We start from the raw sequence: 27,018 nt of genomic DNA, 5'->3' as shown, positions 1-27,018 counted from the left end.
CTGCCAATGTACAGTGTCGTATATGTTTTTAAAATAATCACCTTCATCGTGCATGTGCCAATTTTGTTTGCAGCACATGCACAGACATGAAAAATGTGTAAAAATCAATGAATGTCTTGTGTCGTTTGCATAAGAATAAAATGACTCTGTTATTACTTAAGTGTCGTTGATTTTGTTCATGGTCATACAGTCAGATTAACTTTAGTGACCATGCACACTGATGTTGTATCAGGACACATTTGGAGTAAACGTGTTATTTCTTGACCTTCGTGTCTTTACCGCACAGTATCCAGGCTGTGAAAACACCACAGAGACACATGGATACACTGTGTGGTGTAAAATGTATCATGCTTGTATTTGTTATCGTTGTAACACACCATTGTACTCTATTACTGTCATGCAGACATTAAAGAGTGAGCCAATGTAAAACCAACCAACTCAAAAATGTGTCTCACTATTCAACAAGGACACAGTTTGACTCGATTTTTTCTTTCTTTTATAAGCCTCTGTTTCATAGTGTCACAAGCCTCAGATTTTAATGTCAGCTGCTGCTTATATTACAATGAATTTTCTTTACTCGTATTCTGTAATATTCTGTGATATGTCTTTTGTAGCCCGTTTGCCAAGAATAATTTCCCTGTGGGGACAATAAAGTGTATTCAATTTGACAATCTACTGCACACTGCAAGGTGACATGACAGAGTTAAAAAAAGGAACAAGGTGTTTCACATGCAAGCACACATGAACTCACCAAAGGTCACGTCTCTTGTACGTTTGCAGACTTCACAGCTTCCAGGAAGTAGCGAGTAAAACTGTGATGCTTGAGAGCACAGAAGCTCACAAGTGCATGGGATGTCACGGACGCCAGGCAGTTTTAGATTCCACCACCACCACCACCACCACCACTCTCTACCATGATCAACACTTACCAGACCAGCATGGCTCCACCGCCGGTGCCTCCGCGCCTCAATAGGTCCCATCCAGTCCTCATCCCGGCTCAAATGACCACGCCGGGCCACAACAAGCCTCTCGTCCGATTCTTGGTGATTGTCGTGGTGCTACATTTACTGCTGTCAGTCGGAGGATTCATCTTTCTGTACAACAATGACCAGGTAAGAAAAAGAGTCTCTAATACATTTTGAAGTAGTTTGAATACATGAAAATATTTTTTTACATTGGACCTTTGGATGTAGATGTGTGTGTATATATATATATACACATGTGTATATATATATATATATATATATATATATATATATGTATATATATATATACATATACACACATGTATATATATATATATATATATATATATATATATATATATATATATATGTATATATATATATACATATACACACACATGTATATATATATATATATATATATATATATATATATATATACATATATGTGTGTTGAAAATAAACTTTTTTTTAATTTAAATACATGAAGCCACTGGTCATATTTGCTGTCAACCCAGAAATAGAGCTCATTTATAGATATACGAAGCACAGGAAATGATCTCTATAGAGCTGGTGAGGTGTAATATGAACACAAGGCACAAAGTCCTGTCACATTTACAGAGCAAAGACAGAAATATGATCAACAATAATGAATCACTAGAAAAATCTGCATTCATACCTGTCGTAGTGCACCAACTTTAACCGCTCGTCTTGATTTATTCTTACAGGAGAGACATCCCCCAGCTGCAGGAAAAGGTAGAATTCTTTATGTTATTTCTTTTTTTTTTTTCTTTTTAAAGAAAATATGTATTCATACAGAAATGCAGTCAGGAAATCTGTCCGTGACCCAGTGTTGACTCTCACTCTCTCCTCCAGCTGCAGCTCTGTCATCAGAAAAACAATCAACTTACTACAAAGCCTTGGCAAGAATGGCAGTTGACAGAAGTACATCTAAAATATCCACAGGTAAGACAAACATTTCTAACAAACATTTAGTTTCTTTAATAAACAAATATGATTTGTACTAATAAATGTCTCCCTCTGTCTCCAGGTGGTTATCTGCAGTGGGACATTAAGCACTCGGTTCTTAGTAACATCAACTACTACCAGGACAGCTGGCTGACGGTGCTGCAGTCCGGTGATTACTACGTCTACTCCAGAGTGACCTTCTCCAAGGGCGACTCGGTGAAGCCGCAGGTCAGCAGAGTCAAGCTGAGGAAGAGCAACGGGGAGGTTGGGGGTATTTTGATGGAGGCCTACTGTAACCTGGGCGCTCGCACTGGCATTCCTCATATGTGCACTGCCACACAGGGAGAGGTGGTCACACTAGAGGAGGGAAACCAGCTGAGCGTCTGGATAGAAAACCTTTCACTGGTGGACTACGGCGACAGAGTCACAGTCTTTGGGATGTACAAACTGTAGGGACGTCCGTATGAGCACGTGTGTGTGTGTGGACCTCAGCCCATTCAAACGCCCGGACTTGGAGATGCAGTGAATCTGCTTGAGAACAACGTTCAACACTGCGGATTGATCGATCCTCGTTCTTTTTGTGGATTTCAGAGCCGAGGCCACATTCATGGACTATAATTTATTAAATGACATATAATTGTTTGTTATTTTGTGCTTATATATGCCAGTATTGTGAATCACTCTTCTATATTTATTATGTATTATTCCTCTACGAGCTACTCAGGAACCCAAACTTTAGACTGCAAAGTGTACGGCAAATTTTTTGCTCATTTGGTTTTACTGTGGTTTGAAATTTCTAGGACACAAGAAGCCACACGAGCAAACGTGCAGTGTCTCATGAGGCTCTGCCGCAAGAGTCAGTCTCACTCGAGATGAGTTACCACTTGAGAGGCTTAACTGCCCCGCTCTGCAACACCAATGTGTATGTGCGTCAAACTACGAGTTGTTTTCAGTGACACAAAAAGACACTTTCAATCGCAATTGCAATACAAGTCTGACTTTCTTTGTTGCTCCTTTTTTTTGGTTTCTTAAGGAAACTGCACTTTCTACTTTGGGTTATATATTTCATTCATTTCCAGGCAGCCATTGGTTTACATTCATTTTCACACGGCGTATGAAGTTAACCAATATTCTTCGATCGTTGTCAGGGGATTTGATCGCACAAACGTATTCTCGACAGTCGGGTAGCAAAACAAATGATTATAGACCCACTTCTGTAAATAGTCATGCAAGGTGCAGCCAGTGATGGCATAAAAACAAACAATAAAACCCAACAGGAAATGTCTGAACTCCCTTCACATTTTTTTTTATCATTATTATTATTATTATTATGTTTTACCCTAACCCAGATTAAGTATCGACCTCTTTTAAATCTACAACCATGTGAAATATATTCCAAATCACTGTGACATCTCAAATCTTGTCATGGCTCTTGCAGCCACTGATGGAAATTCAATTTTCTACTGTTTGCGTGACTATTACCATAAGTGGGTCTAGTGCTACTTGACTGGCTGCACTTTTTTTCTACAGGTCTGAGTTTGTAACTTCCACCTGCACAGTGACTAATAATAAGTGAGTAATACAATTTTAATATGTATATATATATACATATATATATATATAAATAAAAAAAAAAGGTTCTACCCACCCCTCCCGTCCCCTCGCCATTCAAATCTAACAAGTGCAAGTTACAAACCCTAGCACGGAAACTATGATTATCTATGGAGGTGTGTATAGATGCAGAGGCGACACATTCTCACAGGATGTCATCTATTCTAGTCACTCCTTCCACCGTGTGAAGTCTTCCTGCAACCAAAACTGAACAACCTACAAATTCCTGAAGCGCACTTGCTGCATGGAAAAGCCCATCACGTTGGGTTTTCCACACTGAACCAATGCAGAATACGAGAGGGAAACGCAGACGATAAACGTGGTGGTTCAAACGTTTTCCGTTCATCACTTTGCTGAAACAGATGTCAAAAGGCTAACAACTGCACTTGTTATACATATATATATATATATATATATTTTTTTTTTTAATAAAAAGAATGACCATACCAAACAAAGTACAGAGTGTCTAGAAAAAAAAAAGAAAAAAAAGCATCACAATAATCGCAACAACAATAATTGCATAGAACCTTTGAAAAAAACAAAAAAAACAATACACACAGTGTGGTCTTGAGACGTGATTTCACACAGACCACGTGTTCAGCCCCCTCCCCACCAGTAAGTGCTTGATGAGGCCACTGGGATTTAAAACTACAGTATGTGATACGTGAACGCAAACCGTAAAAAGACAGAATGAGCAAACAGCCTTTTTTTTTTTTTTGATCTCGACAGCAAAGACGCAGTGAGACAGTCACACGTCTGTACAGGCAGCAGAGAATGTGGTCGCACATCCAGCCCAGCAGCTGTGTACAAGTTAGCCTGGCTGTTAACGGATGTAACCGGGCGCTGCCGTGTTGTACCTTACCACAGTGATATGTCCTCGCTGTAGAGAAGTACACGATACAACATTTGGATGAAAGATTGGGACCAAGAGACTGGATTAAATAAAAGGCAACACAACAAACGCACAGCACAGCCCTTTTTTTTGTTTGTTTTGGTTAATAATCTGGGTTAATTCATTCATTATTGCAATTTTTCCAAGAAAAAAAAAAACGTGGCCTACCATGCTGAGACTAAAGAGGTCGATCAGTGAAGCAGTCACTTATTGCATTTCGTTAGCGTCCAACGCATCCACAGCACGAATAGAGAACAGTGCTGACAGTGCACACAGTCGAGCTCATGAGGACATGTACCGCAGGGAGGTCCTTGCAAAAGACGGCACTTCTTTAAAAACGCCGAGCAGAGCCCTGTTCCTTTATTTTTCTTTTTTTTTCCCCTTACCCTCGCCCCTACCTGATATACACCCGTTAAGCTTGAGCCGTTACAGTAATCCATCTCTGACACTTTCGATGCAAATCACACATCGAGGCCCCAGTCTGGTCTTAAACTCACCCAAGTTTATCGACCCCTTTGGGAGGCACTTAAACAATAACACGCTACTCTACGCCAATCCGATACATGTCGTCAGTCCGACTCGCTCCGCTCGGCACAGACCTGTAAGAAAACTCTCCAGTCAGACTCCACATTACAGTCATGTTTCCTATTGTTTTTTTGTTCCTGCCTCCACACATCACTGTAGTTTTAACAAATGTTCGGAGCAGGCGTGAAGGCAGTGAAAGTGTATCTACAAAAGGCAAACACCACAATTAAATGGGTGTGCAATAAATAAAACAGATATCCTTTCAAAAAAATAAAATAAAAATACAAAATAAAGCTAGGCTATTCAAATAATATGGCAAGGGTTATAATTGGATATACTTTAGTGAGACGAGCGGGGGGGGCGATTTGAGTACTCGTGTGATAAATGAGACATAGTTAACCCTCTTCCGTTTTACGATGCCGCTGCATCCCTGATAGCTTAGGACTGACTATGTGTGAAGATTTCTGATGCAGAGTTTCTACTGTAGAAACACAGACTCCGGCAAAGGAAGCATCGGGAAACGACAAACGAGATGACCTGATGGACAGATCAGTCTGGAAACTTGTGATGTAAACTGTCAAGAAGGTTACGTAAAAGGCCACACACTCATGAAAGCACAATAAACCTATTTCCCCACTGAGCGGGGGTCCTCGAAACAAAATAAAATATGACAACGACAAAGCATCAAAACATGCGCAAAAGAAGACAATGGTTTCCCCTTGGTAACGGCGAGAGAAGTGCATGCAAAAGAATACATATTGGACTCCATGGCTTTCGTAATCTGCTGCCAAACCAAAGCAAAAATAAACGGAGAGAGAGAGAACTGTATTTTTGTTTTCAAGTGCCGGCAGCGGACAAGCCGTGATGTTTGAAACGTCCCATTTCACCAGTCTGTGTTTCAATGAGCTGCTTCAGGCAAAAAGGCATACACTCGTAGTCTCATCTTGTGAGGCCGGATAAGGAAGACAAGAGTTCAATGTGAGACATCAAATCAAGCTCCAGCACTTAAAAAGCCAAGAAACTCCAAGTGTCATCGTCGGAAAGAAAAGGGCCGGGGGGGGGGGGGCAACAGTCCGACTCTTGTAACGCGAGATTGAAATATGGAGACGCAAACACGGCCGTACACACGCATATACAAGCGCGCCTGGAACTTCCCTGTCCCTCTGCACGCACGCTCACATACAGTAAAATGTATCCATACAAGCAACAGGCACACTGATGATTGTGGGGGCACGCTCAGTGGCTGCTGTCCTCCCAAGCGCAGTCGTTCTTCTGCTTGGCCATTTTTCGGACCAGCCTCTCAAGCTCTTTGCGAGACTTCTGCTCCTCCTCCAGAAACTGCTTCATCCACCTATTCTCCTGTAAAATGAAAAAAAAATGGCAATGTTTTAGAAGCCATGTGCCTTAAACTCAAATGACCAGGCCCAGGTTTGCATTTATAAGCAATATATAAACATTTAATAAATAGCATATGTATATATATATATATATATATATATATATTAACTCGTGGACACTTTTACAGCGATTTCACGAGGAACAACCATTAGTAAAGCAGCACAGGCGGAAAGTTACACGCGGTGTTTGTGAATCATCGGTCAGTCTCATGGTCAAAACAAAACTCGCACCTTTTTCAGTTCATGAACTTCATCCTTTAATGCGTACACAGCATCAACGAGGCTCCTGAAAGAAACACGCAGACAGCGGTTTGGTTAAGGTTTGTAACAACAAAGTCCGCGCGGCATGAACGTCCAAGCTGAGGTCATTCCGAACCGAGATACAAGCCTCAGCGGCTCAAATAGGATCAATAACATATTTCTGAATCTAATTACAGAGGAAATCAAGGTGGAAAATCAATTGACAAAATCACTTTTGTCCGAACAACTTTGAGTTAAGGTCGAAAGTCAAATTTTCAATGCGCTCACTTCTCCTCAATGACCGTCTGCCCGTTACTCCTCATCTCCTCCACAATGATCTTCTCTTCTTCTGGTAGGAGCACCTGAGGGACACACTCTTTCCGCACCGCTGCACACAAACACACACACACAAATGAATGTACAAACTTGCAATGTACAAAAGGTATCAGAGTAAAAACACACACACACACACACCTGTGGTGGTCTGGTGCAGACTGGCTCCCGTGCAGTACGCCTCGATCACTCTCAGGATCTGAGCATCTTCCTCCAGAGCAGCCGTGCCTGTCAAAACCACAGATGATCAATGTAAGTAATAAATGACACTGAACAGTTTCATGAGTGTCGTTCAGGATGCTGAGGTGTCACATGTACAGCACCGTGTTAAAGTCTAAAGGCCACACGCAGCTTTGCTGTTTTTACGTCAGTCATAGAGAGTAGGACAAACACAGAAAACATTCATTAGGATTTCAGATTTCAGATTTCAGATTTCTTATTAGGATAAGCTATTTTTTTTATTATTTTAAAACTGACTACATGTTTCCTGTATTTGTTCCTATAAAGTAATTACACTGTATGGTCATGACAGCAATGCTAAAATAGCAAATCATAAGGACTTTTGCATTTTGCACTATTTTTTGTGCAGATGCCAGAAACAATGATGAGGAAAAAAATATACATATATACATACTGATAATAATTCCACTCTTTGCCTTTATGGACAACAGTGTTGAATGTAAAGTGGAAAATATTCACAATTAAGAAGCTGAAAAATGACAGAAAGTCAAAAATATTCATTTAAGAAGCTGAAAAATGACAGAAAGTCAAAAATATTCATTTAAGAAGCTGAAAAATGGCAAAGTCGAAATTATTCACATTTAGGAGGTAAAAAATGACAAAGTGGAAAATATTCACATTTAAGAAGCTGAAAAATGACAGAAAGTAAAAAATATTAATTTAAGAAGCTGAAAAATGACAGTGGAAAATATTCACATTTAAGAAGCTGAAAAATGACAGAAAGTCAAAAATATTATTTTAAGAAGCTGAAAAATGACAAAGTGGAAAATAATCACATTTAAGAAACTGAAATATGACAGAAAGTCAAAAATATTATTTTAAGAAGCTGAAAAATGACAAAGTGGAAAATATTCACATTTAAGAAACTGAAAAATGACAGAAAGTCAAAAATATTATTTTAAGAAGCTGAAAAATGACAAAGTGGAAAATATTCACATTTAAGAAGCTGAAAAATGACAGAAAGTGGAAAATATTCACATTAAAGAAGCTGAAAAATGACAAAGTGGAAAATATTCACATTGAAGAAGCTGAAAATGTTGCTTATAACATAATATATATCATAGTGTGTAAGAAACACCCCAAAATAACACCAAAACAAAAAAAAACACCCTACTTTTCCTTATGTGAACCTCGTCATCAGAGGGCTTCCGCTCTTTCTTCCTGTTGCCGGGCAGGAACTTCTTCATGGGCCGCGGACTCTTGCTGGAGTCCTAAAAGGAAAGGAGTGGCGGCATCAAATATTAGTCCACCTCTCTCCACGGAGACGCTCACGCATGCACACGCTACACACAAAAGGTACACACACCTGTAAAAAGGGGGCAAGACTCCAAACCAAACAGAACGCAAGCTCACAGGGACGCACGTCCCTTATAAAACAAACATCAAAGAACAAAATACCATCGACAAACAAGGCAGGCAAGCATGTGGTGATGACTGGGGAACAAAGCGCCCCATGTGAGCCATCTGTGCTAATATGAGTCCTGCGTTACAGAGTGATACAAAAAAAAAACACGCACAAAGAAAACCTAATATTTAATTTTGAAAAAAACCTCTTTTGTAACTTAATTAACATTAAAAAGACATTTACCCACCGCTGACGTCGGTCAGGACAGGAGAGGATACCTCTGATAAGTCGAGATATGATATATCTCCACCCTTATACACACAAACAACATAACACTATATCAAACCACAACTATCTGGTTTTTATGAATGACTTTTCCCATCTGATAACAGTCACAGTTACTTTTTCCCTCTTCTTAGAACAGCAAACATGAGGCGTTACGTGATTAAATCGACTCAGGAAACAAACAGCAACTGAAATGTCCCTGTGAATGTGCGGTGCTAGCGTGTGACTCGAGGATGACATACTCTCCTAACACCTCACAGGATGTCATTTGTTAACGTGGCCTTCCTCGGCTGGAAAGGAGAAGCTTAGACGACCATGTCGAAACAGGAAAACAGGTGTAAAAGAAAAACAACTGAATCATAACTGTGTGTGAGGAACATTTGAAGAGGCCAAAGTTCCAGTGTGTAAGAAATAGTGACATATAACAGTGTGTTAATTGAATTTAAAGGAATACTTCACCAATTAGCATTTAGCTTTGTGTTACTACAATAGGGGTAGTATTTTTAAAAAAAAAAAGAATTGTGCTTCCCAACGTCAGTTCTCCCCCGAGTTAAGAAATATCATCATTCTTGTCTTTGTTAGGTGCCCTCCACTGACACTTCCTGTTAGCGTAGCTGTTAGCAAAAATGGTGGACACTGTTTACATTCTGGGAATGAGGTCCTACAATGCTAATTATGCACTTTTTAGACCCACTCGTAGGGGGACGGGACCTCGTTCCCAGAATGTAAACAGTGTCCGCCATCTTTGCTAACAGCTACGCTAAACAAGAAGAAGAAGACATTGAAGATATTTCTCAACTCTGAGGTTGGGAAGCACAATTTTTCAAAAATACAATTTTTTCTAGTGCTACAAAGCTAAATGCTAATCGGTGAAGTATTGCTTTAACACCACACTATAGCATTATTGTTGGGAAGAAACAGAAAATGCACTTTGCAATGTCTGATAAATGGATTTCAAGAAAGAGGAAACCAACGACACCATCTAACCGTTGACGCCATTTTGCACTGCTGATTATTAAAGACTGTGGTACACGTGTAAGTATGCTCAGGGTTGAACGACAGCCAACTTCACTACATACATTTCCAAAAATAGCACCTGTAGTAAAAAAAAAGAAAAAAAGAAAGAAAAAATGCATGTTTTTTTGCACCAGAGAGTTTTTTTTCTTTTTTTCTTTGTGTAGTCAGTCAAAGAAGGCTCTCGCCCCAGAGTGAGAATGAAAAAAAATGCAGACACGCAGTGCCACAGAAACAGGAAACCAACAGATGACAGTGAAGGAGAGGTGAAAACAGAGCAACAGCATACCGGCAGGCCACACACACACACATACACACACACACAGAAAAAGCCAGAGTGAGATCTACCCTTACCTTCATGATATAAGACATCCTCTACAGAAGGCAAGATGGAGAAAGAGAGAAAAACGGGAAATGTGCATAAAAACTTTGATGAGAGAAAGACGTGATAGAGTGTTATGGTGAACTTTTTTTTTTTTTTTTTTCACACCCTCTTTACAGCTCACCTTATCTTTTAAGTGTTTCCTAAACCTTTAGTATGGGGACACACTTTTTAAAAAGGAAAGTCCATCACGACGCGTCTGACAACTGCCATTTCGGTAAAGTTAAGATATACAGTATGTTTGCCTTTATTTTTTTTAAAAACATTTACACATAAATCTTGAGTAAAAAGCTGGAGGAAAATGATATAAATTCACTTGGCAGGCCCCCCAAAAAATCTCCCATGACCCATCGAAGGGTCTCAACCCAGGCTCTATGCATGCACCCTCTGCAGCTACAAGTCTGTTTTCTTCTCACGGTGGACACGGGTGTTCAGAAACCATAATCCTTAACACAGTGCTGGAGTGTGGGTGGGCAATCGCAATCCGGGGTTTCTAAAGTGCTGACTGTGTGAAAATGTTCACCTCCCACGTGAATCTCGAGGTGAACCGGCCGTCATCGCGCGTGAGTAGCGGGTAAACCAGTAGGTCACTCGGTGCCAGTCAGAACTGAGCAATACCTCTGCTGTTTACTGGAATGAACTTATTCAAAGCGAAATGGCGTAGACCGCCGAGGGTTTCAAATAATACCATGTAACCAGTAATGACATTATTATTATTCTCTCGCAGCCCTCGTTTGGGAGTTCTTGCAGCTTGTTCTTGACACATCATCCGGGCAGAACTTTTTTTTTCATGTCATGTGACACTGAATCCGGCTCACTGCTGCTGTGTGGAGTGTCAGCGCATGTTTTATCGTTTAAAAAAAAGTCATTTAAATCCTCGCGTTTCTTTAAAAACAACAGTCTTAGACGATATTGTCTTAGACGATTGTCTCGCCCACCTCTATTTTAAAACGTGTCAAATGTCACTAATGGGTGGATAATAGCGGTTTTGTTGCAAAGACGAAACCATTAAAATCCATTATCATTTATACTGGAGTGCTTGTATAGGTTGAATAGGGTGAATCAAAGGTTTGCTGGAAGTCTTCGTGTCAAGCAGCAATACCAGAGGTCTGAATCAAGTAGACGGGGGGGGGGGGGGGGGGGGCACATTTGAAGAAGAGGGAGCCTTGTGGTTTCAGAGTGACTTCATGACTGCTTACCGGAAATGCACATTGTGTAGGTTTGTTTGTGCAGCGCTACATCCGCCTACCTCTTTGTAGCCCAGAGCCGCCGAGGGTTTCAGGGGGGGTGCAGGACGGAGGCAGCTGAGAGACCAGGGCTTGCTGGTCTTTGGCGGTTCCAAGGGGCCACGGCTGATGCTGCCGAGGTGGGACAGGTGAGTGGAGGTGCCGAGCATGCTCAGCGGCTTTCCTTCTACAGTCTACATGAGACAATAAAAGCAAGTAAGAGAAGTGCGGGGCAAATGCATTTGCGGTGTGTGCAGCGAAAGATGACAGTAATATTTGTCACCCGCAGGATGAGTGTTCACACCTTGACAGTGAGCAAGGTTTGCTGTTAGTACTGGATTGACTTTATTCCACGTGTGTGTGTGTGTGTGTGTGGTTGTGCATCTGTCCTAACCTTTGAAATGGTGCCTGCTGGGCTTCCTCCTTTGGTGAAGGGCTGAAGGTGCTCCAGCCACTCCTGCAAATCCTGTGAACTACTGCAGAGCACAGTGACGCGCTCAGCGCCTCCTGCGACATACGAACACAAAACGGACAAACACAGACAAGCGGAAAGTTACACACGGCAAAGAATCGTGCAGAGTAAGCACATGCAAATGGTATGCAGGTGCCATTTAGAGACTTAAAGGTCACGTCCACGATCTACATAATAAAGTTTCCCCAGTTTGTTTTGCAACACTGTAATCATGGACTAAATGTAAAGTGGAAGCCATCACATCACATGTCCGTATGTATTTGATTATTTGTGATTTGTGTTTTATTTGGAAGTACATTTTCTTAAACAGGTTAACACACCAGATGAAGACCAGCTACTGCTTGACTTGGGACTTGACTCATTATAGTATGTTATGACACTGCCGTATCCTCAGCTATGCCAAAGAAGACGGGTCATATTTTCTCCTCCACAGCTTCAGAGACAAACCTGTGATGTCAAAGGCATAGTGGGCACTGTCGGCATCGTCGGCGTGTCTTGTTACTGTTGTGCCCGTCAGTGACAGTCTTCCCTGAATGAGACAATGAGAGGGAGAAGAAATAAGTCACCGGATATAAACATGACACACTTTTATCTCTGAGTAAAGAAAAAAGTTTCTTTGCTCCACCATGACAGCTATATGAACGTTTTTGGACATGATCTAAGATTTTTATGGACCAAACAACTAATATTAATGAACAGAGAAAATAATTGATGATGAAAACAATTGTGTGTTCATTGCATAAAACTATAGAAATGAGTGGCATAGATAAATAACAAATCTATTAGACCACCTGTCATAAAAATGAGAGAACACACATATTTATAGAAATCTTTGAAAAACATGTTTTTATACCCAAATTTGAACCTGCTCAGAAGTTGGAAATCAATCAAACAGGATATTCAACCACTAAAACCTCCTAAACCACTAAAAAAAAGTAAATAACTATAATTTGACAAATAATAGTGTGCTTTACTAATTTTTTTTTCAGGTTTTTTTTGTAAAACAGTCCATTTGCAAACAATGCAAATGGGTAACAATAATAATTATATTTTAGCATTAAAAATACCACTTTGGTTAAAGAGCTTCTACATGCTGGTGTATTAACCATTACAGAACCATAAAAATATAATTTTGATAATTAGCAATGCTGTTAATTTAAGGCAGCTGTGGCATAAACCTTTCATTGGGTAGTGGTCTAATAAATTGGTTAAGTGATTTTTTTTATTAGTTTTAATAATGAATGTATTCATTTACTTAGTTTTTTTTGTCGGCACTTATGTGAGTGCCGAGAATAAAATCCCATTGACCACTATTAATCACTGTGGAGAAATATTTTTGTTACTCAAATAGTTTAAGCAACAGAAAATGTGGAGATTGTAAAAGTCGTTTGTTTGGAGATTAAAGAAAGATTAGCATTTTTGTGTGTGTGTGTGTGTGTGTGTGTGTGTGTGCGTGCAAACAGATGAAAGGCACATACGCAGTCGCTCACCTGATAAATGAAGCCACTCATACGGGGACTGGCAGAGAGCATTACCAACACACTGGGGAAAAGCATTAAATAACGCTCCTCTTTTTCCTGTAAGAATGAACAAATTAGGGTTCTTTATTAATTAGGGTTGCAACGAGATCACGCCAAGGACATACGTGCAACTGTTAGTTAGCTGGTTAAACAAAGGTTTTCTCCTGAAGCCGTTGTTTTTGTATTTGCACTGTGAGGAGCAGCTGAAGCCGTTCATCATGTTGTTCATGAAAACACAATGTGTTCCACTTTATTCTGCACCCAGACCCCACTTGTGCCCCACTGTGCTGGAAAATTGAGATGAGCAGACTTTGAGATGAAAGAAGAGTTTGAGATGTAAAAAAAAAAAAAGTGGTACGGTGGTTGGAAAGTGGTTGGCAGTGATCAAAATATGGTAAATCCAAATGTATACGTTGGGCTTTATTCCAACCATCAAATAAGGTCGACCCCCCCACATAGAAACCACACACAGAAAAGGAGTAGGCTTTTCAGCCTGCGTTTGACTGACATTAAGTTCCTGTTTTGATACAGAGTTAGTAAAAGCACATGTGATTCATAGACTGTAGGAAATAAAAACCCATTCATTCACATTTAAATTGTGGATGAACGTAAACACATGCATTCTCATCACAAAACGTTAAAAAAATGGGGGTTGGGGGGTTAGACCAGGGCTGTCAAACTCAAATGACCTGAGGGCCAATGAGCGTCTAATCTGGTCAAGAGGGGGCCGGTCTAGAGAAAAAAAAAAAGTGTGAAAACACAACTTTTCAGTAGCGTGTGGGCAATATAACAACCATTCACTCTCACAATCACACCTACTGTCAATATCGAGTGTTAATTTAATCTAATCTGCATGTTTTTGGAGCGGGGAGGACGCTGGAGAACCCGGAGAGAACCCACACACACGAGGTGAGCAAGCAAACTCCACACACAGAGACACATGGTCAAACTGGGATTCAAACCAGCCGCCTTCTTGTCTCGTGCCCCGTCCAGTTAGAATTGTGAAGATGAGCGAAAAGAGGGAAATTTAGTGCTATGCCTCCAATATCACTTTTTCCTTTTTCACCACTGATGTTAGATGTGGTAAAATCTCACATGCGTCTCACCTCACTGGACCCATTTTTCAAATGGACCTGGGACATGTAGGCTACATGACCCAGGCTCTTCATACTGTCCCCCTCCCAGCCCCGCACAGGTTCCAACAAGATCTGGAGCTCCAGGTTCTTGCGCTTCCTCAGTTCCTGGCACTGTGTCTAAAAAAAAAACAAAAACAAAAAAAACACGGACACAAATGTAAAAATCAGTCAACGTAGATGACAAAATATTTCAGGATTCTGTAAAAACAGAAACTTTATTTGCTGGTTGTTTCTTAATAAGCAGCAGAGGATCTTTTCGAACTTTAGAAAACGCATCCTTTTGTTTATGACACATATGTCTGCATAACTTTCATTACTTCACGGTCACAAGTGTAAGGAGAAACCTATAAAATAAGGTAGTTTACTTTCAGGTGATATGCCGGGGTTCTCCCCCCACAGGCAGGAAAAGTGACAATGCAACATAGGCAACTTTCCACGGCACTTGAAACAAAAATGGTTCTGTAGGGAGGCCTGGCTGCCCGTCCACCCCCACACACACACACACTGAGCATTGCAAATTTTAAATGTCAGTATTGTGCCTCTTTTTTTTTATCTCTCACTTTCCTGTGCAGCCCTGTCAAAGAGACAGGTGTGAGTCACCTCACCTATTCTTACACAGAACCCAGAGCTTTACCAGGGAAATGTGCACACAAGCAAGTGCGGTTGATCGTTTTTCTAATCCAACTTTTCAAAGATGGCATTTCCTGTCACACCCACTGTAGGAACAACATTATCATTCTGTAAATTACAATGGCATTTAAGAGCAATCCCTCTGTAGTAGTAAACAAATGGAAAAAAAGAACCACAATGAATGGTTCAGTGGTTTGATTGTTTGACTGGAGATTGTTAAATTACACACGATAACACCATGACGGAGAATTGATGTCAAAGGCTTACAGGTTTCGTTTAACGGAGACTTGACTCTGCTCAACGTATATGGAGACCAACATCAACCAACTTTATACAGACTAGGGTTCGTTTCCGCACGAAAAGCCCACTGGATTTCCAGACTTACCACTAGGCTCCGAAAAACTGCAGTTGCCTTCACAATGTCGGCGTAGTCGGGGTGGGCTTCCTGTGGTAAAGATAAATCAAGACACCACATGAAACACAGCAGGTTAAATCAAGCCGGCGCCCTCACAGTGACATAGCCCACGCGCGAGAGACGGGCTCTCTCTCTCGTTATATTTCCGACGCGTCTCCTCCTGTACCTCCACATGCCGCTCGAGCTCCTGCAGCAGGGTGGGATACTTGTCGAGCCTCATGAAGGGCTTGCTCAGACTGGAGGTCAGGGTCAGGATCCCCGGAGCACTTGCTCCCTGGCTCTCCATGAATTTGTCTAGTTCATCACTGTTAAACACAGAAACACACACACAGTTACGCTTTATGTCTTGTATTGTTTTGGGGGGTTTTTCCCTCCAAAGACACAAAATAAATAAAGAATACAGAGCATCCTGACGACATAGGAATATTTTATAAGACCTTTATAGCACCATGAAACCTTAAAAGGCTTAGCCTAAAACATAGCCTGACTAGAGCTGAAACGATTAATCGATTATTAATCGACTACTAAATTAATCGACAACTGTTTTGATAATCGATTAATCGGTTTGTTGCCTTTTTCATGATTAAGACAATATTTCCGATTGTTTAAGCTTCTTAAATGTGAATATTTTCCTCATTTCTTTGCTCTGGATAACAAAGAAATCATTAAGAGTCAATCATTTTGGTTTGTGAGAACATCATCATTTCCAGGTATGACGAACACTGATCAACATTTATTAAGGTTTGGTTTGAAAATAATCAACAGATTAATCGATTATGAAAATAATCGTTAGTGGCAGCTCTAATCCTGACACTGAAAATCAGCAATTTAAAAAGTCACACACGATATTTTTTTTTTTACTATAAATAACACATAGCAGGAGACCGTATTATGAAATACAGTACATTGATTATAAAGCTATGGTCACCGGTGCAGTGTATAGACAGCACTGCACGTTTGGGTTCACGTAGGAATCAAAAAACTACAGCAGGTTTCTCAGGGGCCCTTGTTCAGAAAACAGGTTTATCGCAAACTCTTGAGTTTGTTAAGCCTCAGACGAGGGAAACTTAGAGAAGTTTCCTTTCTCAGGATAAGTCACCTCAGTGTTCAGTTCAGAATCATGCTCAACACTTGCACTTAAACCTGCTGGAACCCAGTTTTGACAACATGATGTGGTAAACTGAATTCGTCTCCATGTTTGATAATAAATGCAATATTTGTGCTCATTTAAAAATAAAATAAATATAAACTAATAACTGATGAGGTCAGGATAACCTGGCATCACATATAAGCACACTTCCCCATTCATTTGTCACTGTAGCACATATGACTAACACATGTACCCAATTGCCTTAATAAAACATTAAAAGCAAAATTAGGTCCACACTTTAGCTTTTGCAGCTTTTATCAGCTGTTCACTGCTCTGCCTGCGAACTTAGTGAGAGACGCTCATGAGACGCAGAACACACTTAATGTGAATGAAAAACAGTGGCTCGCTCGCCTGTGACCACAACTGTATACATCCTGTCAACAGTTGACTTCTTCCGCATCTCTATCTTCACCTCTTCATGTAGAATCTGGCGAGGCAGTTCATTTGAAAAGCAAACCATAGCCATTTAAACTTCTGTGTTTGCACACAGTCTCAGTTTACCCTCCAGGTAACTTACAGATGGAACGCCTGACACCTTGTGGCTCTCAGCTAAACTACAGGTCACCAATTTAAGTCGTCCTCAAAATCGTAGGGTAATAGAAAGGTAACATTAACATTAAAACAGTGGAAAGGCATTTTTTTTCTGCCTTTGACTCATTAAATTAAAAGTACATGACTTGAATATCTTTGAAATAACTACATGGGAGTTGAAAAGCCGAAACAAAGAGAAGGGAATACAGTTTCGTGTGAGAACGTTTTTGTCATGTATCATTTCGACTTCGGTAAATCATTTCATGAACCATCACTTCATCATGTGACCTCTTGTTGGGAACCACTGGGTCAAAATATAGTTTGAAGGAAGTGGTTTCTGTTTTCGTGAAGTTTTCCGTGGCACGATTGACATTCAGTAAGTCAAAAAAGATTTTTAAAAAAGGACCGTGAACACTGAATGTTTTCATATCGGTGATCTACTGTACGGCTGTGTGTGTGTGTGTGTGTGTGTGCAGGGGCTGACCTGTGGTCAGTGAGGATGCACACAGCTGAGGGGTGGCTGGAACAGTAAGCCAAGTACAGAGTCTTGATCTGACACATCAGGTTTAAATAGCAGCCAGCCACTCGCTGCTGGCCCTCTGGAACTCTGCAAGGTCAGACACACGGAGACAAGGTCAGACACACAGAGACAAGGTCAGAGAAGTGGACCAAAAGGCGAAGTACAATAATATCACAGTCACCAAAAGGCATTGGCTGATATTATTTCTGTTGGCTTTATCCATCCTAAGACATTTTCAGAAAGCATTTTTGAAAAATGTAATTTTTAATCAGATAAGATATATTTTAAATTACAGTTGTGAGTTTGGCACAAATGAAAAAGCCATTGTAGACTGTACATTGTTCACTCTATCGTTATATTTGTGCCATGTTTTGTACACCTATTTGATGTTTTCTGAGCGCATAATCCCCGAGTGCTCACAAACAAAACAGTGTCTTCGCACGTGGTACGGTCTGCGCCACAATTCCAACCAATCACTGACTTACTGACCTCCTCCGTATCACCCAATCAGATCGCTAGACTGATATGGGAACACTGTAGGGTTGCCAGACTACTACGAAGAGGCTGTTTAGTATGTGAGCAGCCATTGTGTGCGCACAAAACATTGATTATGCACCTACAAAACAACAATGTGGCACAAATAGAACGCTTTGTGATGTATGAACCCAATTTCCTTCCAGTAATTTTAGATGTCTCTGTTTCCCCACCCATGCAATGCATGCATCACATAACATGATGAAAGAAGTTGTATAAAGACAGTATACACTTTAGGTGTATTTAGGTGTCATGTTGACTGTGATGCGTTTGCCTGTCTGAAACAAAACAGCAGTTATTGTAAAAAAAAAATATAAAGAAACTAATAGGAATATGGTGTCTGGGAGGAAGGAAGGACGTGAAGGCAATAAATACGAATGTATGTGTGCACGGTAAAAAAAATAAAAAATAAAATGGTCTTCGAAAAAGGACCTACTTGGTACAATCCTCCAAAGCCGCACATAGTCCCTGCTGGAAGGTGAGTATCTCCTCCAGGTTTCCACACAGGGTGGCGCTGTCCGCACTAGTCAGCCTGAACAAATACAGCAGATATTAGACGACAAGGAGTGTGGTTCAACTTCAGTACTGAAAGGATGTTGAGGATGAAATTATTGCAGTCGGTGTCATTGATTATAAATTCCATTGCCATTGCTTACTTACTTCTTACTACTGTCGCTGGCCTGCAACGGTCGTAGGTAACAAGTCAGCAGGGTTTGTAATTCTTTGACAAACTCTCGCTCATGTTCCACGATGTCTTGCACCACCTGCAACAGCAACGCGGTCAGAATGTTAGCATGTTAATGTCAGAGTCCAATAAAACAACAAGTTCGTTAAAAAAAAAAAGAAAAGAAAAAAAGTAAGTGGTTCTTGTTGTTTTTTAATTTAAGCTCACTTAAAAAGGTAAGAGGACAATAGAGTATACATTGAATTAGAGGATTCACACACAGATTAGAGGGTTGCGAAGCTTTTTTTTTTGACAAAATGAAAGCTATTATTCAAATAATAAATACAGTGAGCTCCACTAGCTACCCTTAGCCACACGCATCAAATTCAAATCACTGATGCTAGCCTACAGAGTGCTCCATGGGGCTGCTCCCACCTACTTAAATGCTCTCATAAAGGCTTACGTTACCCCTGGACTACTCCGTTCATCAAAGGATTGACGTCTGGCGGTGCCAACACCCCGCACAAGACAATCCAGACTCTCTTCGTGTGTCAGACTCTGTCTTTGACAGACAGGGGCGTCCCTGTCTATCTTCAAGAAGCTCTTGAAAACCCAGCTCTTTCAAGAGCATCTTCTGTCCTAGCACTTAGCCTAAACCCCCCCCTCCCCTGCACTCTCTCCTTCTGCACTTGGATCCACCTCGGCATGCTCACCCTCCGTCAGTCCACTGTTTCCATCTAGTGGATTTCTTACCAAGACTACGTCTATGTAGCTTGTTCCTCTTTTGTACGTCGCTTTGGATAAAAGTGTTCGCTAAATGCTTAAATGTAAATGTAATAAACAATCATTGTTCAAACTGTGACCATACAACCTCAGGAAAAGAAAAGGGCACAAAATAATAATTCACTCACCACGCTGTAGTAGTTCTTGGTCAGCTGAGTTCCTTTGGGAGACACGGGCTTCTCTATAAAGGAAATAAACATCCATCATGAAGGATTGCCAAGTTCCTACGGTTTTTTTTAAAACCTGCTTAAATTGAAATACATTATTGTTATTATGGATTTTTAGAAAACTTCTGTTTCTTCTGCACACAATGCCTTTTACGTCTTAGAACATAAATAATGCCAACTCAAGTCCCATCAAGCCCAGAAATTCATGATCATATATTCGTGTGATCCGACTCACCGCAGGGTTTGATCTCCCGTACGTAGTTGCTGGGAAACCAGCCCGTCTTGCCATTGAGCGTGCCCTCCCACCATCCTCCCTCCTCCTGCCGCGTCACAAGGATCATATCGCCTTTATTGAACGACAGCTCGTCCTCGTTGTTCTGCTTGAAGTTGAAGCGAGCCTTCACCATCGACTGCCCGCCGCCGCCGCCACCGTTCTCAGACATCTCCTGTCGGAGCGATGATCAGACGCGGTCAGCGACACGCGTGCAAATGTACAAATATACGATATTTTCTATTTGTGTTTTGTGATCAAAGGTTTACTCAATGATCTGAATGTAGGACATGAAGTGAGCAGACAACACAAAGACACAACAGGTAGAAATCTATAGAAGAGACTGTACCAGTGATTTGGATTGTCTACGCAGTGAGCCTTTGGATTTGGCAGAGGAGACGGTGTGTGACGACGTTGACTGACTAGGAGAGGAGGCACTGGACTGTGAGCATGACCTCTCCGCCGCACAGTCTAAGGACACAGAAGAAATGTGGAGCCTATTATTTCTGGTTTAGGTGTTTGAACATGATCTGACACAGGTGCACAAACTTTACTATACACACACACATACATATATCTCAAGCAGCAGCAAAAAGAGAGGCAACTTCCAGTATATAGATATAGAAATAATCAAAATAAACATGTCTCAGTCCAGGAAGTGCAACTAATTAAAACATACTGTTTTACATACTTTCCTACAACTCCGTCTCTCCTCTAAAATGCAGTCTGGCGGGTGAGTTATGTTACAGACGGCCAAGGCCTCTACTGTGTCATCAGAAAGCTACTGCAGCAGAGGAACAGTGCAGTGATTTAGGTTCAGGATCTGCCAGCTGTTCTGCACAGAGTGCAATTCTTGAGATGCTCTCACAGAGGTTGCAATTTTATTTCCATTACTCACTTGAAAAGTGACACATGGCTGCCCTGCAATGACGTGCAATCCCTCACACAAACGAACAAGTGCAAACACACTGGCTTAAAAAAAAAACAAAAATCCCTCTCCAAATCCAGCTGGACGCAAGCCAGGTCCTTCTGTCTAATCTCATTGCAAACAGCAAATGAGGATGAGCATGCACCACGGGCCTTCTAATTCAGATCTAATACGGAGTTCATCTTGGGGCCAAAGAACTGACACTCGCTTGAATGTAGTTCCACTGAGGGGCATTAAAATGTGTTATGGCAACACTTTCTGTGATACCCCTCCAGATTTTTATCAGCACATCATCTGGAATCTGTCCATGAACGTTAAAGATGGAAAAGCCAGAGATTCCCCGATGTTTTCCATACGCAGAGACGTCAGGGTGCATCTCGGCGAGGCATAACTGATGCAATGAAAATAACCCTGAAATCAGCAGGACAGTCCGCACGTACTGGTGGGACCCACTTATCCCTCATGCCACTCCCCACATACAGAGTCATCCTGTAAAGCTCTGTGGTTACTTTTGTAATTACTGTACGCTGACAGCGATCAAAGTATTGTTCTTAAACCAACAAATACTCAACACAAAAACTCCTGAGGGAGGAGCGAGGCTTGGAAAAGGACTGTTTGCCCCGTGGTTATATGCCTCTGCCAGTCTTCAGAAAGTAAATGTTTTATTCACTTTAAGAAAAATGTTTTGAGGACATTTTTAGCTTAATGGAATTACATGTATCATATAAATTCACCTTCAGCCCAACAGGACAGACACGTGTCTACAATCACGAGGGTTTCAAGATTAGAATCACTGATTCAACATCTGACCGAATGGGAATTACAGTCCTATTCTCCCATTACAGTGTTTCCCCTTGACAACGGTGTTGTTGTGCTGGTGTTCATTTGAAAGCGACACTGGCCCATGTTCATGCGAGTCGGAATATATTTACATTTCATTACAATTATTATAAATATGATCATTCATTCATGTTCATCGTTTGTGTCTCCGTTAACAGATGTTGAGATGTTTTACAGAACATTTTGTCAACACAAAACAAACTTTCATAATCTTATCAGGCAACTATTTAACACCCCCTATATGCTTCATATTCCCTTCTTAACCAACCAGATTAATAGAATAATCTGAAAATAGAATCAATATAATGCAACATAAAGCCTCTGCCTTTCAGGTGCATGAACACAGAGGTCTTGTTCACCTCTGAAGATGGGAGAGCAGCTGCTACTGGCGAGCATGTCAAAGATCTGCATATTAAACTGAGCCACTGTGGCATGCATTACCCTCTCCATTGATGTGCACAACAAAGTTTGATCAAACATAGTGCAAAAAAATCCAAAAAAAAAATGGGAGGAGCAGCAGAAAATGTATCTATTTGACAACTTTATCTTTTTAAAGTCACCTGTGGAGAAGATATACCAGACGTTTGCTTAATTGTGAGGATGTTGTTCTTGTGCGAACATGTATGTGGGTTTTCATAGTGTATTCATTATTGGAAAACACCACCTCTGACTCTGCTGGCAAACAGCCGCAGCATTCTGTTGACACGGCGTCCTGACATTCATAGATGAATCATCAAATATTAATAGGATATTTTCACATTAAAATAACCACCTCGCTGTCAGGCACAAGCTAATCCAGGTATGTCACAAATACAATGATCTGAAAACAGGCTTGAACATTACTGTATATTAACACATATGCAGAGGTGGCAGACTGTTTTGTTAACCTGCTAAACAATCAATATCACTGGATCTCAGGGCAACCGTGAGCTGGATACTTGAAGGAATCTACCTCTTCAGTTCAGCCCAAACAAGGGCTTTCAAGCAAAGCAATTAGACCTCAACTGCTGTGGTGCTGTGACACTGTCAATCAATTCAAGCTGTAGCTGTGTCAATATTGAACAAAAACACTCCTAATATGGACGCACAAAACGTATACAACAAAAAAAAAGGACACACATTATTCATTGAGCATATATGGATGCAAATGAGACAATATGGCCCCCAGCATGACACAAACACACACTGTCATGCCAGCTGGTCATAGGTAACACACCAAATCATGCTTCAGAATGGCTGCTTGGACAATATGCCCACCCAAAACACCATCATAGCACATATATGATGCAAATGACATCAGCTGTCCACTACTTATACAAAGCGGAGAAGTAAGAACACTTAAAAGACGCATTTATTTATTTATTTATAAATGACTTGAATTACTTTCGACAGTCGATGCCTATTTTTTCCCTTTGGTGCATCGGGAAACTAACATTACACTAACATTCTAAATTTCAAACCAAAACAATGTTAGGAAACAGTCCCCGATACAGGGGAATGGAGGAAACAGAGAGAAATCGCAACTCGTACCTTGTGTGGCGAAGTTGAAAGCCAGCAAAGTGGTGAGTACTTTGCCAAAATTGTCCCCAGTGTATAACCACTCCGGTTCAAATCCCTGAAGACATAGAAAAGGCACAAGACAACGCATTACAACCTCAACAAATAAGCAGCCCCAAACAATTTATTAACTGGAGTGCATCAGGTCATGTGGAAGAAAATACAATCCAAATAAAAAGAGATCGAGACAGATGACTTACTCAAGGCTGCAACAAACAATAGAAGCACAGTGAAAAGCAAACGGGAAAACTGACATGCTGTGCACTTTTAATAAAAACAGATAGTGCCAGACTCATTTGTGATCTGCACATGCCTACACTCCCAATCTCTCACGGCTTGCTCGCTCTGTCTTAGACTGCTATCTTCTTTCCTCCAGCAGATAAGGTTACACATTTTAAATAAAACATCTTAAATATAGCGTTTGAGTAGTACAGCCATGGTCATGAGTTGTATAGACCCTCATCCAGAGTTAAAGCAAATGTAACCATTACATTGTGATGTTATGGGATCAGCACAAGTTTTTACACAGCATGCTTTTTGACATTGACAAAAAAAAAAAAAATACTAGGAAGATGATGTTTTATTTAATGAATTTTCACCACTGGTATTTAAAGGATGGGGAAAAAGCATCCATTCGCACTGATAAAACAAAAAGGAAAGAATAAACGGGACCTTGACCGAGGCTGGGGTCAGTAGTTTCACATGAGTCATGTTATGAATTCATGTTACTCTATTTGACTGGATTAAATCAGCGCAAAGAAATCATACCATGCAGCTCATAAAACAACAAAAACCCTGAGCAGTAAATTGATGCTTCCTCTTTAAGCATTTCAGGGCAGAAGTGAAAGCAGTATGACTGCTCTCTTTGTGTAGTCACAGGACAAGTGGGCACAATTCAAAATAGCAACAAAAAAAAAAAAAGTCCCTTTACCATGATCACATCACTGACCATAGGATGGGCAGGGCTCGCCGACTGATACTTTTGACAGTGGCTCTTCAAAAACCTCAAACGTTCTAATTACGGGTTACGGCAGGGCTGATGGATAAAAGGCAAAAAGGGACCTCCCAGACATAACAAGCCAGCTGCGTGGAACGACTGAACCACTCGACTTTGCAGTGAGCCAGACCTGCTGACTCAATTGGCTGTTTAAAGAAAACCAACTGAAGTGATTCAAGACCAGAGAGGATTATTTATAAAGCTCAAAAAGAAAACGACTGTCCAGTGTGGCAGTCACAAACAGGCTGACATCTGAAAATGATTGGACCCCTATAAATGTAAAGGTATTTATTTTTAGCAACCCTGGCCTGCCTCCGCCACAGGGGCTATGTTAATTATGAATTTGGATGGAATTTTCTGGGGATAACGTGTATGGCCCAAGGAAGAAATATTAAGATTTTGGTGGTGATTCGAATACAGATCAGAATTCAGGAGTGTTTTTGACCCTGTGGGAAACTGAGCAGCCTTAACTGAGGTTTGAGCTCTGAATACTTTCTGTACTTTTTAAAGACATGCAGCAAAAAACAAGCCACTGCAACATGAAAGATAAGTTAAGAGGAAGTTAACACTGTTGAATCACAGGTTGTGCATCACAATACTAGTCCAACAGCTTCCCTCAGGTCTGGTCTGTGACTGACAGCATGCCAGGCAGGCACATGTGTGGAGAAAACATATGCTAGCTGCAGACCACAATACAAGCAAGAGTACATGTTGACGGTGTCCTCTTTGAACCGCAGTGGGCGTAGAGGGTTAAGTGAGTGATTTACTGACCGAGAAAAGCTCAGTCCGAGACAAAACATCACACTTGAGGTAACTTACCTCCACTTTCAAAGACGAGCATCCTCTCAAAAACTCCTTGATATTGGAAACGCAGTCGGCTTCGGTCCTCGGATCCTGGCAGTACTGCACGGACACACGGACACACACACACACACACACGACACAAATATATAAACAAACACCTCGGTTTAGTGTAGGTTATAAACACTGGACACGCGTTCTTGTCTGACGCTCCCTGCAGACCTGACATTCATTTGTTGTGTCATAAAAACGTGCTGTAGTGATACAAAGTAACCTACAGTAAACAGAGAGTGGAACTGTGGCTCAAATATTCCTGCGTCTCCACACACAACCATTTACAGAGCAGAAATGTAAAGTGCACCCGATTTGAACACAGCATCCGCCCTCTTTTCTGACTTCCAAAATAAAATATTAATTAACATTTGAAAAGGTGCGTAGAGAAGCTTAGATTTTCGCTGATTGTAACTGAATAAAAAACATGTTCATTTGTGGGGAAAAAAGACACTCGACGAGATAGAACAACAAGCAAGACATGACTTTAGAACATATAAGGTAAAAGTTACTATTTCCTGTTTAATTCTGGGTTTCCGGTTACATTGACGCCGCTTTACGTCTGAAAGAGACTTTCAAGAGGAAGTGACGAATTAGCTGTACAACTGTTATTCATAATTATCAACTTTTATCATCTCAGTAACGAAGCGTTATCAATGTTAGGGCCGTCAAACGCTTAACATAATAGAAAGTGTCTCTGAGTTCGTTAAAATAAACTCGTGCTCAGTGTCTCCTGATGTGTGTATGTTTCACGCACTTCTCGCTTAAAAATTTCTTCTGTTTTGGTGGGTGTTCACTCCTGCTCACTTGTGTCAAGAATGCGGAACATTCTCTGGGCTTCACTGGAAACCGTATCTAATAATTCCCTTTAGTGTAAACCCCACAGAAAGCAGATGTAGACAACCGCTGTACGGTGTTTTAACGAAAACATGAAAACTCAACGAGACCAATCTCGATAACTACAACAATGTATGAAGGCCCAACTGCTGCGGGGAGAAGTTCTCGGTATCAGTTACATCTGAAACCACTCCCTTCCCTTTTATTGAAAGCCGTCGGTCATTAGACATTCGTTAACTTGTGTTAGCTCATATCAACCTCTCACCTTGGGTGTGAAGCCAGGTATGAGCCGCTCGGCGAGCTTGCACAGGACGACCCCATCCTTCAGCGATGTTTTCAGAAAGTCCTCCGGGTCCGCTATATTCTTTTTCGGCGAGCTGAGCACTCCCAGTGATATTAACCACGTTACGGTTTGCTCCTCTGGATTCATCGCTCCCCAACGATCATTGCCTAAGCACGCATTGCTGTTGCAAGAAAACTGGCGGCCTGTTCCGTATCAGTATGCGACTCACATCCGCACTTCTGCCACAAGTTAAAAAAAAAAAAAAAATACGAGGCGGTGGGGGAAGGACGATGGTGTTTCTACTCTTTCAAACTGATGATGATCACCCCTACTGGCAAATAGGCACCTCAACAATGGACAGGAGCCTTTTCCTCTGCTAATGCAGCATACAATTTCTGACGTGCAACAAGAGATCAGATATTTATCTACTAAGGAAATAACTCAGAATAAGGCTAAAGTTACTGTAAAACCACCTGCGAATAACTAGAATAACTTACAGCAGGAAAT

General features: G+C 41.0%; 2 protein-coding genes across 4 annotated transcripts; one reads left to right on the top strand and one right to left on the bottom strand.

The window, feature by feature from the left end:
- Positions 1–785: 785 nt before the first annotated feature.
- Positions 786–3,499, top strand: cd40lg (CD40 ligand). Its single transcript, XM_058649141.1, has 4 exons — positions 786–1,112; positions 1,694–1,721; positions 1,842–1,931; positions 2,017–3,499. The coding sequence occupies exons 1-4, from the start codon at positions 915–917 to the stop codon at positions 2,385–2,387; spliced, it is 687 nt and encodes a 228-aa protein (XP_058505124.1). The 5' UTR covers positions 786–914; the 3' UTR covers positions 2,388–3,499.
- A 441-nt stretch (positions 3,500–3,940) lies between these two features.
- arhgef6 (Rac/Cdc42 guanine nucleotide exchange factor (GEF) 6) lies at positions 3,941–26,856 on the bottom strand. Of its 3 annotated transcripts, none has more exons than XM_058650100.1 (22): positions 26,494–26,856; positions 25,359–25,442; positions 23,516–23,600; positions 20,567–20,688; positions 20,182–20,392; positions 19,908–19,960; positions 18,993–19,096; positions 18,769–18,864; positions 17,763–17,885; positions 15,764–15,902; positions 15,568–15,627; positions 14,523–14,669; positions 13,387–13,473; positions 12,344–12,425; positions 11,819–11,931; positions 11,448–11,618; positions 10,171–10,191; positions 8,287–8,383; positions 7,074–7,160; positions 6,888–6,987; positions 6,591–6,645; positions 3,941–6,321 (listed from the first exon to the last, which is right to left on the bottom strand). In XM_058650100.1, exons 1-22 carry the CDS (start codon positions 26,656–26,658, stop codon positions 6,199–6,201), a joined length of 2,325 nt encoding a protein of 774 aa, XP_058506083.1. In that variant the 5' UTR covers positions 26,659–26,856; the 3' UTR covers positions 3,941–6,198. The 3 variants fall into 3 exon arrangements, with proteins under 3 accessions (XP_058506083.1, XP_058506085.1, XP_058506084.1); XM_058650102.1 differs by lacking the exon at positions 26,494–26,856 and adding an exon at positions 25,619–25,700; XM_058650101.1 differs by lacking the exon at positions 10,171–10,191 and having other exon boundaries at positions 26,494–26,853.
- Between the last annotated feature and the right edge of the window lie 162 nt (positions 26,857–27,018).

The sequence above is a fragment of the Solea solea genome, chromosome 14, assembly GCF_958295425.1.
Source record: "Solea solea chromosome 14, fSolSol10.1, whole genome shotgun sequence".
NCBI classification, from domain to species: Eukaryota; Metazoa; Chordata; class Actinopteri; order Pleuronectiformes; family Soleidae; genus Solea; species Solea solea.
Note: the sequence above shows the minus strand (reverse complement) of the source record. Positions and strands in the feature narration are given on the sequence as shown.